At 42.1% G+C, this 15,008-nt stretch overlaps 1 protein-coding gene across 5 annotated transcripts in view; it reads left to right on the forward strand.

Moving 5' to 3' along the window:
* The first annotated feature begins 233 nt into the window (after window positions 1–233).
* osp (myosin phosphatase Rho interacting protein outspread) overlaps window positions 234–15,008 on the forward strand; it is a 220,273-nt gene continuing 205,498 nt past the window's right edge. Inside the window, exon 1 of one of the 5 annotated variants that reach the window (XM_076530953.1) lies at window positions 234–1,686. In XM_076530953.1, coding sequence (XP_076387068.1) covers window positions 1,546–1,686 — 141 coding nt within the window. In that variant the 5' untranslated portion in view covers window positions 234–1,545. The remainder of the gene's footprint in view (window positions 1,687–15,008) is intronic. The other 4 variants (XM_003699825.3, XM_012292130.2, XM_012292146.2 and 1 more) reach the window with 4 other exon arrangements.

Raw genomic sequence — 15,008 nt, forward strand, 5'->3', positions numbered from 1 at the left:
CAAGCTTGCGTTGCATTTTAAAACTTTACTACTGTTCAAACTTGTGTACAATTCATGACTACTTGTTGAATCTATAGATTTAAAAATTTGTAAATTTATTGGCATTTTTCGTAGTGCCTGAATTTGACGATCGACAGAAATTTCGTTTTAAAAGAGAAACATGTATTGATTTAATTAATTGAAATAGACTTTGCATGTGGAATCCTTGTAATAATGTTCCGGTTAGGATCTGCAAAGGTGGAAAGACGGCACTGGTGGAACTATATTCGCGATGGCGTAGTACATTCGTCAGATGGCGTGCTGCGGTCGATCGAGCGAGAGCGAGCGCTGTCGGCGGCACCGAGGCCGAGTTAAACGGGCCAGATCGCAGATGGACGTCCGCGGGAGCGTTCTGTCATGGAGAGCACAACGCGACGTGTCGTAAGTGTGCTTGAGTGTCGTCATCGTCGTGGTCGTTGCCGCAGTCGTCGCGTGTGTAGTATTCCGGGATTATCGCAGTGACAGTCGACGGAGATAGGCGTGCGCAAGGATCGTGGTGCTGTTGGTGCTACTATCGATATATATATCGTGAACTGTGGCAGTCGAATAATTACATACATCGCAGCCACGTCCGTACGTACCGAAGGCGTATTCATCTCGCCTCCTAAAAAAAAGTGCTCTTCGATCGATCGAACAATCGTACGCACGTGCGTTCGATTCGTCGCGCAATCGATAGATCGGTAAACGGTGCAGTGACATGTTAACTACGGTGCGTGCCAGTGTGTCTATTAATAGAACCGTGTGATTCGGAGTGCCGCGAATAACCCACGTGCTCCATCGAACAAGGGAACGATATATATCGAGCTTGTCAACAAACGATTCGACCGCAACAGGCAAACGGAGTGGAGAGAACACTCGTCACCTGCTATCGGAATCGTTCGGACGTTTTCGTCGAACCGAATCAACGTCGACGACGTAACTCGTGCGTTTCCCCGTGACATCGTAAACACGCACTCGTATACGGTATTACGAAATTGAAACGAACCGGGCACGGTCGTGCTTCGTTGGTAAACAAACACATCGAGCAGGCTTGGTATCACAACATTTTTTCCCTCGACACGAACGTAACACCGCGAGCGAATCACACTTTGCCCTTCAAGCGAGCGAAGCTTCGATCACATCGTGGGATCTTGATCGTGTCACGAAGCCGGTATCACGGTGCAAGAGATCGCGGCTGTTCGAGAGTGAACGTATCGTTGGATAAGCGTTATCCTCGCCCTCTCTCTCGAATACGAAATCCTGTTAACTCGATCCGTTAACGTAACGGACACGCGGAGAAGTGGCTGACCGGAGTACGGTAGTGCGTCTGCGCGTAAACGAAATATTTACGCGCGCTAATATAAAACTCTGCGCATGCGCGTGCAGCGTGTATCAACGACGAAAGTCGAATCTCGTATCAGCCAGAACGAGATCGTCGCTAGTTAACGGTGGAAAAGGGGAAAAAAAGAGGGCGAGAGACGAACGATGCTGCTGTCCGGTCGTCGCGGTTAATTCGCACGTGTCGCGATGTCGGGCGGCACGGCGGGCGTCCGTGGCACCGGCGCCGAGTGCAGGAAGTTCGCGCCGAACATATTCAACAAGAGCAAGTGCAGCAGCTGCTTCAAGCAGAAGGAGGAGCACAGCGCGGAGGCTCTGGAATGCAACAGGGTGAGTTTTGCTTGATGGACTCTCTCTATCTCTTTTTCTTTCCTTCCTTTGGACGCGACTTCTCGCTCCTTCTTCTCGCTCGCTCGATCTCGTGCGTGTTTCGCGGTCTTTCTCTTTCGGTCGTTCGTTGCGTATCGCTTCGTCTTACGCGTGCGTGCAGGCGGATCAAACGTACGCTTTCTTTGGATAAAAACAAATGCAGGGGGTACTATTTGTCTTTACTTTCAAAGTCTTCACTTTTTGAACTTAAAAATTTATAACATTATGTTCGGTATTTCATAAAATTATTTTATGTAGTCGCAACATGATCAAGGGTTAACTTAACGATCTTGTTAATATCAAAATGAGTATCGTTATATTATGCAGTACAAAAAGCTTGTCTTTAAAACTTGCATTAAATTATCTGTGATCCTCGCAGGTTGATAAATGCGAACTAAAAAAAATTGATAAGAATGGAACGCCTTAAAAGGCTTCTGCAGGTCAACATTGATAAATCAAGTTGTTCAAAGTAATATTTCTCCAAAAAGTGAAGATAGCAGCAGGTCATTGAACCCTCCAAGACTATTCGCAAGATTAACTTGTTAAAGACCTCGAAAAGGTGTGACGTCCTCGTTATGCCTTAATAGCGAATACTATGTAGGTCACCTTGTTTTCAAGGATCATTCGTTAGAACTCTCTAATCCACCTCGTCGCATAAATTCCCCCTCGTTCGATAATTCAATCAAACTCCCATCGATCAGCAGCTAACAATTTTCAAACGTGCGAGAACGAAAAGGGGAAAGAGTAGCGTGACCACGAGTTCAGGGATATAAATACGTGGCACGGTACAAGTTGACGGCCGTTAAAAGAAGAACAGGAATGTTTATAGTACGGTTTTCGTGCTTCCCCCGTGGTTTTTATTTACAACTGGCCCTGGCGTGTTCGTCGATGAACAAAATTGCCTCGTAAAAGGCGGCGGGAGGGGTGCAAAATAAAAGCGTTAAAAATCAATTCATGCTGCGTATCGTACGGTACCGGCGCTGCCGGAATGTATTGCACATATACGTATGTTAATATCGCGGAACAGTTGTTCGTTTAAAGTTCATTCGATAAGAGGAGATTATCCTCTTTGTTTCTCGCTAATTTTCTGCGATTACTCATAATTTGTCTTGCATTGCTCAATTTCAAAAAGTATCGAGTATGGTACGTTTCGAGTATGGTGGATCTTTTTGGAGATCGGAAAGTAGGGTTAAGAAGAGTATATTCAGGATTATACAGATATGCTTTTATAAGTAGCGTAAATAGCTATCCAGATATAACTTTATAGCGTATAAACAGAGTAACAGGTACAGCCCTTAATTATAGTATCACAATTAAATTAAAATATTTCAGTCGAATCGTAAAATAATAATTAACGGCGACAGTAACGTCTCTGTCTCTGGTTTATAGGTAATAATCAATGTCATCAGACGATCTATTAACAAGTAACCTGGTAGATAAAGCGTTAATTAAGCTCGTTTAAATGACTCCAGCTCACCGAAATGATTTAAGAACCTAAATATGTACTTTAATGGGTTATAATACGATATTCCAAGATATTATCTCCTTCGCTTGATTAAATCATTCATTACTATGGCTCATTTATTCGACATCGGTACGGTAATATAATACCTTTTTGTCATTAAATTAATTACACGTCTGCCATCGGTGGTCACTTGCATGCCGCTCGTTCATTAAGTCTCCATTTCTCAAATTGTTTGATAGGGGTTGATTTTCATCCGCTTTAGAGCCTATAAAGCGAAAGTTATGGTCTCGCGTGAAAAATAGAGTGCGTACAGTCGACACCAAATCTGACTTCTCTAGGGGAAAATTTAATAACCGAGGGAAAAGGTTCATTACTCGTTTTATGCAGATTTTTGGGATTTGAAAATTTAGGGCTGGGTTAGAAATTTGGGGACGTAGGAATTTGAGGTATTTGGGATTTTGGGGGAATCTAGGGAGATAGGGAACTCGTGGATTTAGGGATTTAGGGAGGAGGAATTTGAGGACTTTGGGATTTTGGAGGAGTGTAGGAAGACATGGAAACTTGTGGATTTAGAGATTCAGGGAGGAGGAATTTGAGGAGGTAGAAATTTAGGAATATAGGTATTTGGAGATTTAGAAATTTGTGGAGCTTGGAATTTAAGGATGTAGACATTTGGAGATCTAGGAATAGGGGAATCTAGGAATTTGGGAAGCTGAGAACTTGGGGATTTGGAAACCTAGGGATGGCCCTAGAATTTGGTGATCTAGGAATTTAGGGATCCATGCACATGGCACTCTAGAAATTTGGAAATCTAAGAACTTAGGGATTTAGAAATATGGGAATCCAGAAATTTGGGCATAAGAAGAATTTACGAAATTTACAAAACACAGAATTAAAATATTTGCAGAAAAGAATCCTTGAATAGTATTGTAGTAAAAACTTAGGGAGACCTTCTGCGCAATCCAGAGTGGGACTATAGCCTATGGAGATCCCATAATACCACGAAATTCCAAAAGAAATCTGGATCATTAAAAGTGACCGCAACACTTAAGAATACTAAACATTGACAAACGTTTTTCTATGTAAATGAACAAGTGTCGCAAGTAAAAGTAGCTGGTCGAAAAAGGTTGGGAAACACTGGCCTAATAGGTCGGCGCAACTTTTCTCGAAATTGGTCTGCAACACGCGTTTCGCAGGCGTAACCACGCAAGCAGACCCAACTTCCGCGAGAACTCGGATAGTTTGTGCCGATAGAAACGATCACGGGAGAGAGTCGCCGCGAGAAAGATTGCAAAAGGTTAAATTCCATCGATTCGAGGCTCTCCTCGTCAAATTACGAGCCGCGAGACGAAGAACCGTGCGACCGAGGAGCAAAGAAAGGTTGAATTGCGTATGCATTCGTTATTTGCGGTTACACGAGGGACAGCGCCGGCCAAGAACAAGAGAGAAAGAATCGGAATATGAAGGAAGAAGAGGGCGCATCGAGAGAGAAAGAAGAATAGACCGATACAGAGATACCGCATCCAGGCGAAAGCCGACAAGCCAACAACTCTCGAAAGGGTCTGTATTGTAAGGGTGCCGGGAGGAGATGGCTGGAATGCACCGAGAACAGGTCGCAAGGCTGCCGACATTCCAAAATTTGCAACGGCTCCAGAACCGAGAACGTGTCCTATTGTACGCCACCGCGGAACTGCCATGGTTTCTCGACGAACAGACAGAAGGAAATGTTTCTTTCACGAAACGTGACCATCCTCCCCGATTCGTTCACCTAATTCAGGATCAGCCTCTGTTCTCCGTATTTTTTCTCCACCTGCAATTTCCGGTCGTTTCGCTAAAGTCGACCTCGTGTAAGTCTGCTCCTTCCTTGCTCATTACTATTTTACTATTTTTCAACTAGCATCGCTGATACCTGATCCCAGGTCATATTTAACCCTTTGCCTTACAATATCCTCTCCGGTACGTGACGCACGTAATTCTTGAAATGCGACGAATCTGGCTCACATTTTCACCACGATTCAATTTCGCGTTTAACCCCTTAACCTACGATTTACATTCGAGAAGGTTATGTCTTGATCACGGGCAAATTGGTAGGAATTAGCTCCCAGACGCCCTCTTCCTATGAAGAGAATAAATAAAAGTACAAGTAAAGTATGTCTCAATCATCGTACTATGCTCATAATATTTACGTTTGACCCTACGGACTATGCCCGTAGTTGTAGGTTAAGGGGTTAATTTCACTTCCTACCCCTCCACCAATGATCGCCACATAGAAAATGTCCCTAAGATTTAAACATTCTCTGCCTGTCTTAATGTTGCAACAATAATTAAGACGCCCTGTCTGACTCGCTGAGAAAATCATAAGTTGAGGGGTTAAAAAGCAGTCCCCTTATAACCTCAGAAGTTAATATTTTGCTCAGAAGATGTAACCGAGAGACTTTTATACTGTTAACAGATAGTATCTCGTTCGTGAGATCGTAGCTGCCGTGTTCGGGTATTGTCTCTGAGATTGGTCGCTGTGCAAACGGTCGACTTAATTGGGTTCCCTTATCAATCTCAGTTTTAATTCTTCCAGCGTAACCGTGCTTGTCGTGACGCCGCGATTCACAGTTCGAAGTCTCCAGTCATGCTTGGAACGGAAGTTTGCGCGATGCTGTTGTTATCGATACCCTTTCAGGTTTAATTATAGCTCGCGGTAAATGGCAAGGCTTCTTTTCGGTTCGCTTATGTCAGTATTGTTAGTTTGCACCTACTGACTCTTTGGAACAAGGCAAAATTCATTCGATTTAATTTAACTGATCGATGTTAATCTTTAGCTTCGTTTAGGAATGCAAACATTCAAGCTTATTTATGTAGAATTAAATTCTATTCTAGTTTTATATTTTTGAGAGATTAAATTCTTCTAAAAATTAAATTATTCTAGTTTCATATTTTGAATTAAATTCTGTTCTAGTTTATTATTTTTGAAAGATTAAATTCTTCTAGTTTCATATTTTGAATTAAATTCTGTTCTAGTTTCATATTTTTGAAAGATTAAATTCTTCTAAAAATTAAATATTCTAGTTTCATATTTTGAATTAAATTCTGTTCTAGTTTCATATTTTTGAGAGATTAAATTCTTCTAAAAATTAAATTATTCTAGTTTCATATTTTGAATTAACTTCTATTCTAGTTTCATATTTTAGTTTCATATCTTTGAACACTTTATTTTAATAAAATCACCCTACATTATTATGCGGTTCTGTAGGATTAAATAGTCAGGAGACTCATTAGGATTATGTTGTTCTGACCTTTTCTTCATAAAACTCAGCATAAATGTGTTTGTCGAGTCTCAACACAATTAAGTTTCTGAAGATTCATTTTTGCATCTTAGACTACATGTGCTAATTATATATTTTATTGTTTAATCTTTATTAAATAACCCAGTCGAATGACCCATCATAAACGATCATCACAATACAAGAAGCGTCTGCGCATATTTACGATTTTGCACGACTCCGTTCTGGTCTTCGAATTCGTGGATTAATTCCTGTAATCATTGCCCGGTCGGTTTCGGATTGCAGCGAGAAAGCGACCAAAAGTAGCCGGTGTTCGAGATCGAATAAGGAGGATCGATAAAAGCGTGGAGAAGTTGCGTAGCGTACGCGTCGCGGTCATGTTGTTTCGTCGGACGTTGAAGAGGTAGGGCCTTCGGGCCACGTTGTTCCTCTGACCGGCCATTATCGGTCCGCGACTCCGTATTTTCTGTCCGATTACTTCTTCGTGAGCGCCTTGGTAAGTGGTCTTCGAGAAATAATTTCCTTGGTTCCAGGGAGTCCCTGAAATTTTGATCCGGTGAAACGATTTCGAGATGCCTTATACTTCTTTTATACTCAACCCATGCTCGACATACCTTTCTGGGTTAGAATAGGTAGAGTCATTGTTTTCTTTCGATTTTGGGGAAATTTGGGATTAGGCTTTTGGGAAGAACTTGAGGTGTTAGGAGAACTTGTTAGGTTTTGGAGATCTATTCGGATCTATTTGGGGGGTTGTTGGAGAGCTGGAGTTTCGGAAAAAGTTAGGATCTACGCAAGGTTTGGAAATCATAAGATTTAGGATTTTTAGGTCTTTGGAGGACTTTAGGATTTTAATTATCTCATGGGGGAAATTTAGGATTCACATTAAAGTTTTAGGGAGGACGTATGTTTAACATTAGGCTGCTTGGAGAAATATAGGATCCAAGTTAGGCTTCTTACGATGAGCTAAGATATACTTTAAACTTTTTGGGAAAACTTATAACCTACCTCAGGTATGTAAGGAATATTTAGGTTCTACATTAATCTTCTGAAGAAAACCTAGCATTTACTTTGTACTTTTGCAACAATCTTAGTTTTGAATTATGTTACTGAGAAGAATATGGATTAACAGAAAAAACGATCTACAATAGATCCTCTTCAGAAACATCCAAAATCTGCTTCACGTTTCCCTAAAATTAACAGCAAATGTCTAGAAACAGATATGTACTATACAAGTACATAGACATGTACCATACGAGTACCATGTCACGCAAGTTGATAACAGTGTTAGCAGTTAAAAGACTCATCCAACATAATCAGACGAGTCTGGGAACGCAGAGTTCCGGCGTTCACAATCAGCGGTCCAATTTAACGATACTGTTCTGTCGCGAGCGTGCAGGTGATACGTTGTTTCTGGTACGCGTACACGTCAGTGCACGCGGTCGCGCGTTCAATTAATTAACGGTGTTCACGATCACGAGGTAATTCCCGATTCCTCGATTCCCTGGTAATTAACGTTCGCTATTGCGCAACTATCCGTTACGATTTTATTCCCCTGTGTCCCCCGTTCGCCTCGTGAAATCTCGCGGCAGCGTTAGACAATAGTACACGCTCGCATACTCGGTGTCTCGATTGTTTTCCAACGAATTGCGACTGTTTATCAATTGAAAATTGCGATACACAGTTGGGTAATTCACGTCTTTCTTTTGCTGTCGGGTACTCTATATATTTTATTGCAATTTATGTCTATTTAGATCTGTACCCCAATAGATCTGTAACCTCAATTTTTGTGAGGGAAAATAAAATTTCCAGATTTAATTGCTTAACACTAAAACTACCAAACCGGTCAAATGACCGCTCCACAAGTTTCTTATTATAAGGAACACATTTTGTTAAAATATATTTTATGAAATCAGAATTGATTTTCATTAAGATAAAGAATAAATGTGTATACTAATTTATATTTCATCGTTTGTTTATTCATTTTTTATTTCAAATTAAGTACACATTAAATGCTGGTAGGTTTAGTGTTAATCCCTTGCCAATACCGTGACACACTCGTGACGCACCCTACATACGTGACAATACGACTTGTATATTTTGGTATTGAACTTTGCCTTTAATTCTAATTAGAATGTTCATAATCAATGATCGTGTCCAACGTGACTCCAAAATGTGTTTAACTTTTCAATTTTCTTTATGCACCTTCAGGCTGCGACAGCAATTGCATGTCGCAAGAGCCTACAAAATGGCAGGTTAAAGGGTTAATACATTTTCTGTTATCAGCATAATTCGTCATAATACTCGCGTTTCATGTCTTACATAATGAGATCTTCATCGAAATGGCAATTTTCTGAAACAGCATAAATATCAAATGGAATTGCACAAGTACCGAGGGAAAGTTGAATTAGCAACAATCTTTCGAAGGTGGAATTACCGAAGGAGATCTAAAGCCCCGTGGAATAGTAGGATCGAGACACACACGCTAGGTGTATCCCTTTCCCGAGACAATTTATAATTCGATGATTATCTGTACGCGCTGGTATAGCGTCTGATGTCGATAACGCGAAGATCTCTGCGTGCCGGCCGGGCATAAATTTCACGTTAAAAAGGTCCGCTGCTTTTCGCCGTAGTCACGACAAATTATTGATGATCTTATGGACAGGCAATAGAGATGGTTATCGGGCTCGTTTCACAGAAAGGTCGTGTCGTGCAACACGACATTGCAAAAAGCCTCGAATACCTGTTCGCGTTCTGTTCAACGGGAAGAAATGGCCACGGTTTTCAAGCGGACATGGCCCTCGCGGATAGTCCGTTTCTTGCGACTATTTAACGCGTTTCAACCTCGCTTTGACCTCAATCCTAATCAGACTACGTACAGACATAATTCTGGAAGATGCGCGGCTTTAATTTCTTAATGATTATTGCGTTGTTGCGAACGACGTGTCGGTAATCGCTTGCAGACGCGTTACGCTCATCTGCATCGAAATGAAGATCGTAATCGAGACGCGCAAAATAAAGAAGTCGCGGATGATTATAGATAACGCCGGCCAACAGATGGAAACTTAATCTAGGATATCGTTACCTATCGTGTACCTTTGATACTAACTTATGGTTATAAGTTTCTAACTATAGCTCCCTGCAATTTCGCTAATAAATACTACGTGCAAGAGCTATGTGGAACACCAACGAAGCTTGTACGTTCTGAGACACGTTCGCGAATGGTGGATTGGGATCACCCCGGAAACCGTACAGTCATTCATAAACACTGACATCATCGGGGTGCACCTTCTGGAACATATTGGACCACGTGTGGCTGATGTCAGTTTGTTTATTCCAGGGAATGAGGTCTTGGGAATTTTGGGATTTGGAGAGTTGGGATGTTAGAAGGTTGGGAACTTGTTGATTTGATGATTTCAGAGTGTAGAAATTTTCAGATTTGACGTTCTGAAAATTTGCTAGTCTGTCAGCTTGGAAACTTGAGGATTCAGCAGTTTGGGAATTCTTGATGGAGATTTGGAAATTCTAACAAGTGAGGGATAAATGAAAGGATAATTCAGTCCCAACAAATCCTAATTGGAGAGTATGAATATTTGAGATCTGAAAATATGTGGACGATGCTTATCTCATCATATGTGGATAATGCACGAATAATTTTAGAACTTCAGCACTTCCCGTATCTCCCCAACTGAAAATCTATAAAAGAAACTTTTTACCTATAATCCCGACTCAGTGTACGATGATTGCCTCCATGTTGGCAGAATAAGAACCGTGTCCTTCCTGCCATCATGCACCTCCATGCCTCCGTCCTCCGTAAATTAAGAGGCGACAATTAAGCCTCGTTCCATTCGATAATCGAGGTAAAATCGTGGGTAATATCCGAAGGCGCCACACGAAGCGTGTCTCGCGCAGGGTTCAACGTGCAACTCGTCGCTTTAAAGGGCATCAGTATGCAGAAGATCGTCGTGGCAAGAATTTTGGGCTCGTCCCATGGACGGTCATATTTTGCCCCGTGAACCACGCTGTTACCATCTTCTGTCCTCTGACAAAATTTTTACCAACCGCTCGAGCGTAACCTATCCATTGTTAGCCGCATATATTTACTTTAGCTTACGACGCTGGCCATAAACGAAGTACTGTTATGTCCGGTGGTGCTCGCATGACGTATCTGCCCGGACGATCTTGATATTTCTTTCTCGCGTTTCGAAACCACACTCCAATGCGACTCGCTTTTCGGGACCTTGCTTCGTCGTTAAATTACCTGTTGCCGGACTCTGCATCGGCCATTCGCGATTATTTCGCCATTACTCGTCCGCGAAATACCGTTGCTACCTGCTCGCGGACCGCAAACTCACCTCGTATTCCACGTTTCTCTACGTGGCTCGCTGACTCTTCGCATGGATGAATTTATCAGTTTTTATTACGTGCAAGTCACTAAATTTCTTCAATCACGATTCTTGAATTTTATAGTTTACGGATTTTTTTGTTGGAAAATTCTTTAGCCTTCAAATTCTACGTTTCACAAATTCCAGATTTTTATTATATATTCTACGAATTTCAAATGCCGTATATTGTACGTTCTGCAAGTTTCAAATTCTGCAGATTTCAAGATCTCCAAGGTCTGAGATCCATAAGATCCAAATATCGCAGGGTTTAATACTCATAAGATCTAGGATTCACAAGGTCCACTTTCCTCAAGATCCAAATTTCACAAGGTCCAATTTCCATAAGATACAAATTCCACAAGGTCCAATTTTCACAAGATCCAAATTCCACAAGGTCCAATTTCCACAAGGTCCAGTTTCCACAAGGTCCAATTTCCAGAAGATCCAAATTCCACAAGGTCCAGTTTCCACAAGGTCCAAATTCCGCAAGATCCAAATTCCACAAGGCCCAATTTCCAGAAGGTCCAGTTTCTACAAGGTCCAATTTCCAGAAGATCCAAATTCCACAAGATCCAAATTCCACAAGGCCCAATTTCCAGAAGGTCCAGTTTCCACAAGGTCCAAATTCCACAAGATCCAAATTCCACAAGGTCCAATTTCCACAAGATCCAAATTCCACAAGGTCCAATTTCCACAAGATCCAAATTCCACAAGATCCAACTTCCACAAGGTCCAATTACCAGAAGTTCCAAAGTCCACAAGGTCCAACTTTCCACAAGCTCCAAATTTTACAAGGTCCAATTTCCAGAAGTTCCACTGTCCACAAGGTCCAAATTTCACAAAGTCCAATTCAGCAAGATCCAAATTCTACAAATCCCAAACTCCACACACTCCATATCTCAGAAATTCTAAATTCCAAGTTCCCTAAACTCCAAACAGCCTAAATCCCTAAATCCCAAGCCCCTAATCCCAATATCCCAAACCCCTATCCAATCTCCCATCCACATAACAAGATTACACCTGCCCTTCCACCCTCCCCTCGAACAAATTTCGATCTCGTCTAAGTACATTAACACGTTACATCACAAGGGGAGTTCTCCCTTTTTCCCCGGTTATGAATCTCGTATCTGGTCGATCTCGATCAGTGCCCGATAAAGTCTCGACAAAAAGTCTCTCGCAGAAAATCGTAAAGACAGGTATCCAGTTGTAACGGTACACCGAACGAGCGACAAGCGTACGGAGACACATCCTCCGATGAGGAATAAAAATAAAAAGAGAGAGGGTTACGATACGTAGACAAACGTTAAACGAAAGCTCTGTCTCGCGTCGTTATGCTAGTGAATGGAGCACCGTCGGTGGCCTCCGTTGCGGTGCATTCATCCAGGATCGATAGCCCCGAGGCGATTAATCGAATCTGGGAAGCCGGTGAGGCCACTCTTCTCCTTTCCTTCGAATTGATGGTTTTTCCTTGCGCAACCTCCGTCCTGGCTCGCCATAGAAGCCGTCGTACGCACGCTCCCTTGCCTTTATATGGACTTCATTGAAAACGCGGCTGTATCGCTCGCTTCGAGTATCATGGCACTGCAGACGAGTTACCAAACAGTCAAGGTTAGATCAATTGTATCGATTTGAAATTTCTGGTGTTGGAATTCGGGAGATTCGAATTTAGGAGGTAGGAGTATGAGGAGGTGGGTTTGCAGATTTTAGGATTTGGAGATTTGGGAGTTTTGTGATTGGAGAGCTTGGGATTTGGGGATGTGGAGATTGGGGGGGCTAGAAATTGGGGGATTTAAGGTATTAGGAAGCTGGGAATTTGGGGAGCTTGATATTTGGGGGTGTAGAGATTTGGGGGTTTAGAAATTTGGGGATTTAGGGTATTGGGAAGCTGGGAATTTGGGGAGCTTGATATTTGGGGGTGTAGAGATTTGGGGGTTTAGAAATTTGGGGATTTAGGGTATCGGGAAGCTGGGAATTTGGGGAGCTTGGTATTTGGGGATGTGGAGATTTGGGGGTCCAGAAATTGGGGGATTTAAGGTATTAGGAAGCTGGGAATTTGGGGAGCTTGATATTTGGGGGTGTAGAGATTTGGGGGTTTAGAAATTTGGGGATTTAGGGTATCGGGAAGCTGGGAATTTGGGGAGCTTGGTATTTGGGGATGTGGAGATTTGTGGATCCAGAAATTTGGGAGAGTAGGGTATTGGCAAGCTAGGAATTTGGGGAGCTTGATATTTGGGGATGTGGAGATTCGGGGGTCTAGAAATTGGGGGATTTCAGGTATTAGGAAGCTGGGAATTTGGGGAGCTTGGTATTTGGGGATGTGGAGATTTGTGGATCCAGAAATTTGGGAGAGTAGGGTATTGGCAAGCTAGGAATTTGGGAAGCTTGGTATTTGGGGATCCAGAAATTTGGGAGAGTAGGGTATTGGCAACCTAGGAATTTGGGGAGCTTGGTATTTGGGGATGTGGAGATTTGTGGATCCAGAAATTTGGGAGAGTAGGGTATTGGCAAGCTAGGAATTTGGGAAGCTTGGTATTTGGGGATCCAGAAATTTGGGAGAGTAGGGTATTGGCAAGCTAGGAATTTGGGGAGCTTGGTATTTGGGGATGTGGAGATTCGGGGGTCCAGAAATTTGGGGATTTATGGTATTGGCAAGCTGGGAATTTGGTCGCCTTCGAATTTGGGGATGTAGAGATTTGGAGGTCCAGAAATTTGGGAATTTAGGGTATTGGGAATCTAGGAATTTGGTGACTTTGATATTTAAGGATATAGAGGTCCGGGGGTCCAGAAATGTGGAAATGTAGTATCTTGTGAACCCAAGAACTTGCTGATCTTGGAATTTTGACCTTCAAGCATCTGAAGACCTAAAAATTTGAAAGCCTAAAGATTTTCTAAAAAAGTAGAAACCCATGGCTGTGAGGACCCACTAATGTGGACCTACGTGGACCTAAGAATTTGCAAATCCTCCTTGCCTACTTTCCTCAAGTAGTACTACTCTCGATTCAGACATCACTCAGACAATCAATCACGTCATCACCCGTACAATTGCCTACACTTCTAAATTATGCTTTATTAACTCCGAATCGACAAAAAAAGATATCTGAAATTTAGCTCTGTCGAAGGACAACGATGTAGCGAAACGAGTTAAGTTCAGTCCCTTATACGTTCGTGTTCCCCGACGAGCTAACGAGTATCATTATGCTGTCAATGCATACCTTTACGCCAGCGAAACGGTCGGTTCTTAATAGAAAATAAAACGGATGAATGAAGACGATGTTCGAGGCGATCGTTCCCAGGGAAAATCCGAGATAGGCCCACGTCAATGAGCGATCCGTACCAGGTCGGCTTTACGTTTACGGAGTTTCTCTTAACGAGAACTTCTCGTTCCTGGTAACGCGATTTCCGCGTAGTTACGTCTTCGATCGAGACCGGCCAACAACTTACCTGTATACGTCTTCACGACTCGGTTTCTTCTTGCTCCGCCCGATAAACCTCCTATTTATGATTTCTCCGCTGGTTCTCGTCCGACTACTCCTACAGTTTCCACCTAACGAAACGCTTTGCAGAAACTCGTCTCGATAACACTTGCACATGCATTTACATTGTTTCTTTCTTTCTAACATTTTCACTGGGTCAAGATGCACTTAGATCAGTAAATACTTTGCCGTTTGACAATTTTTACATGTCGAGATTTTTGAAGTTTTGGAACTTTGGGCTTCTGGTTTGAGGTTGTTTGGTTGCTTTGAATTATGGCATTCTTCAAATCTTATGATGTTGAGATTGAAATCAGTAGGATCAGTAAATTCTTTGACGATTGGTAATTTTTACATGTCGAGATTTTTGAAGTTTTGGAACTTTGGGGTTCTTGTTTGAGGTTGTTCTTTGATTGCTTTGAATGATGGCATTCTTCAAATCTTATGATGTCGAGACAAAAATTTAAGATCTTAGCATGAAACTCATCGATTCTTCGAACTGTCAAAACCAGTTAGACTATGAGATGAAATTCCAATTAATTTGATTATTTACAAGAGCCCGAATCTTTCGCATCGAATTATCTAAATCTGCGATCAGCCTCGATTAATCTTGGCGCATGATTAATCCTCCCGTGGAGTCGCCTATTAAAAAAGTCTGTCAAATTTTTGCAAAGAGTTAAAGTTACAAAGG

The sequence above is a fragment of the Megachile rotundata genome, chromosome 4 (genome assembly GCF_050947335.1).
Source record: "Megachile rotundata isolate GNS110a chromosome 4, iyMegRotu1, whole genome shotgun sequence".
NCBI classification, from domain to species: domain Eukaryota; kingdom Metazoa; phylum Arthropoda; class Insecta; order Hymenoptera; family Megachilidae; genus Megachile; species Megachile rotundata.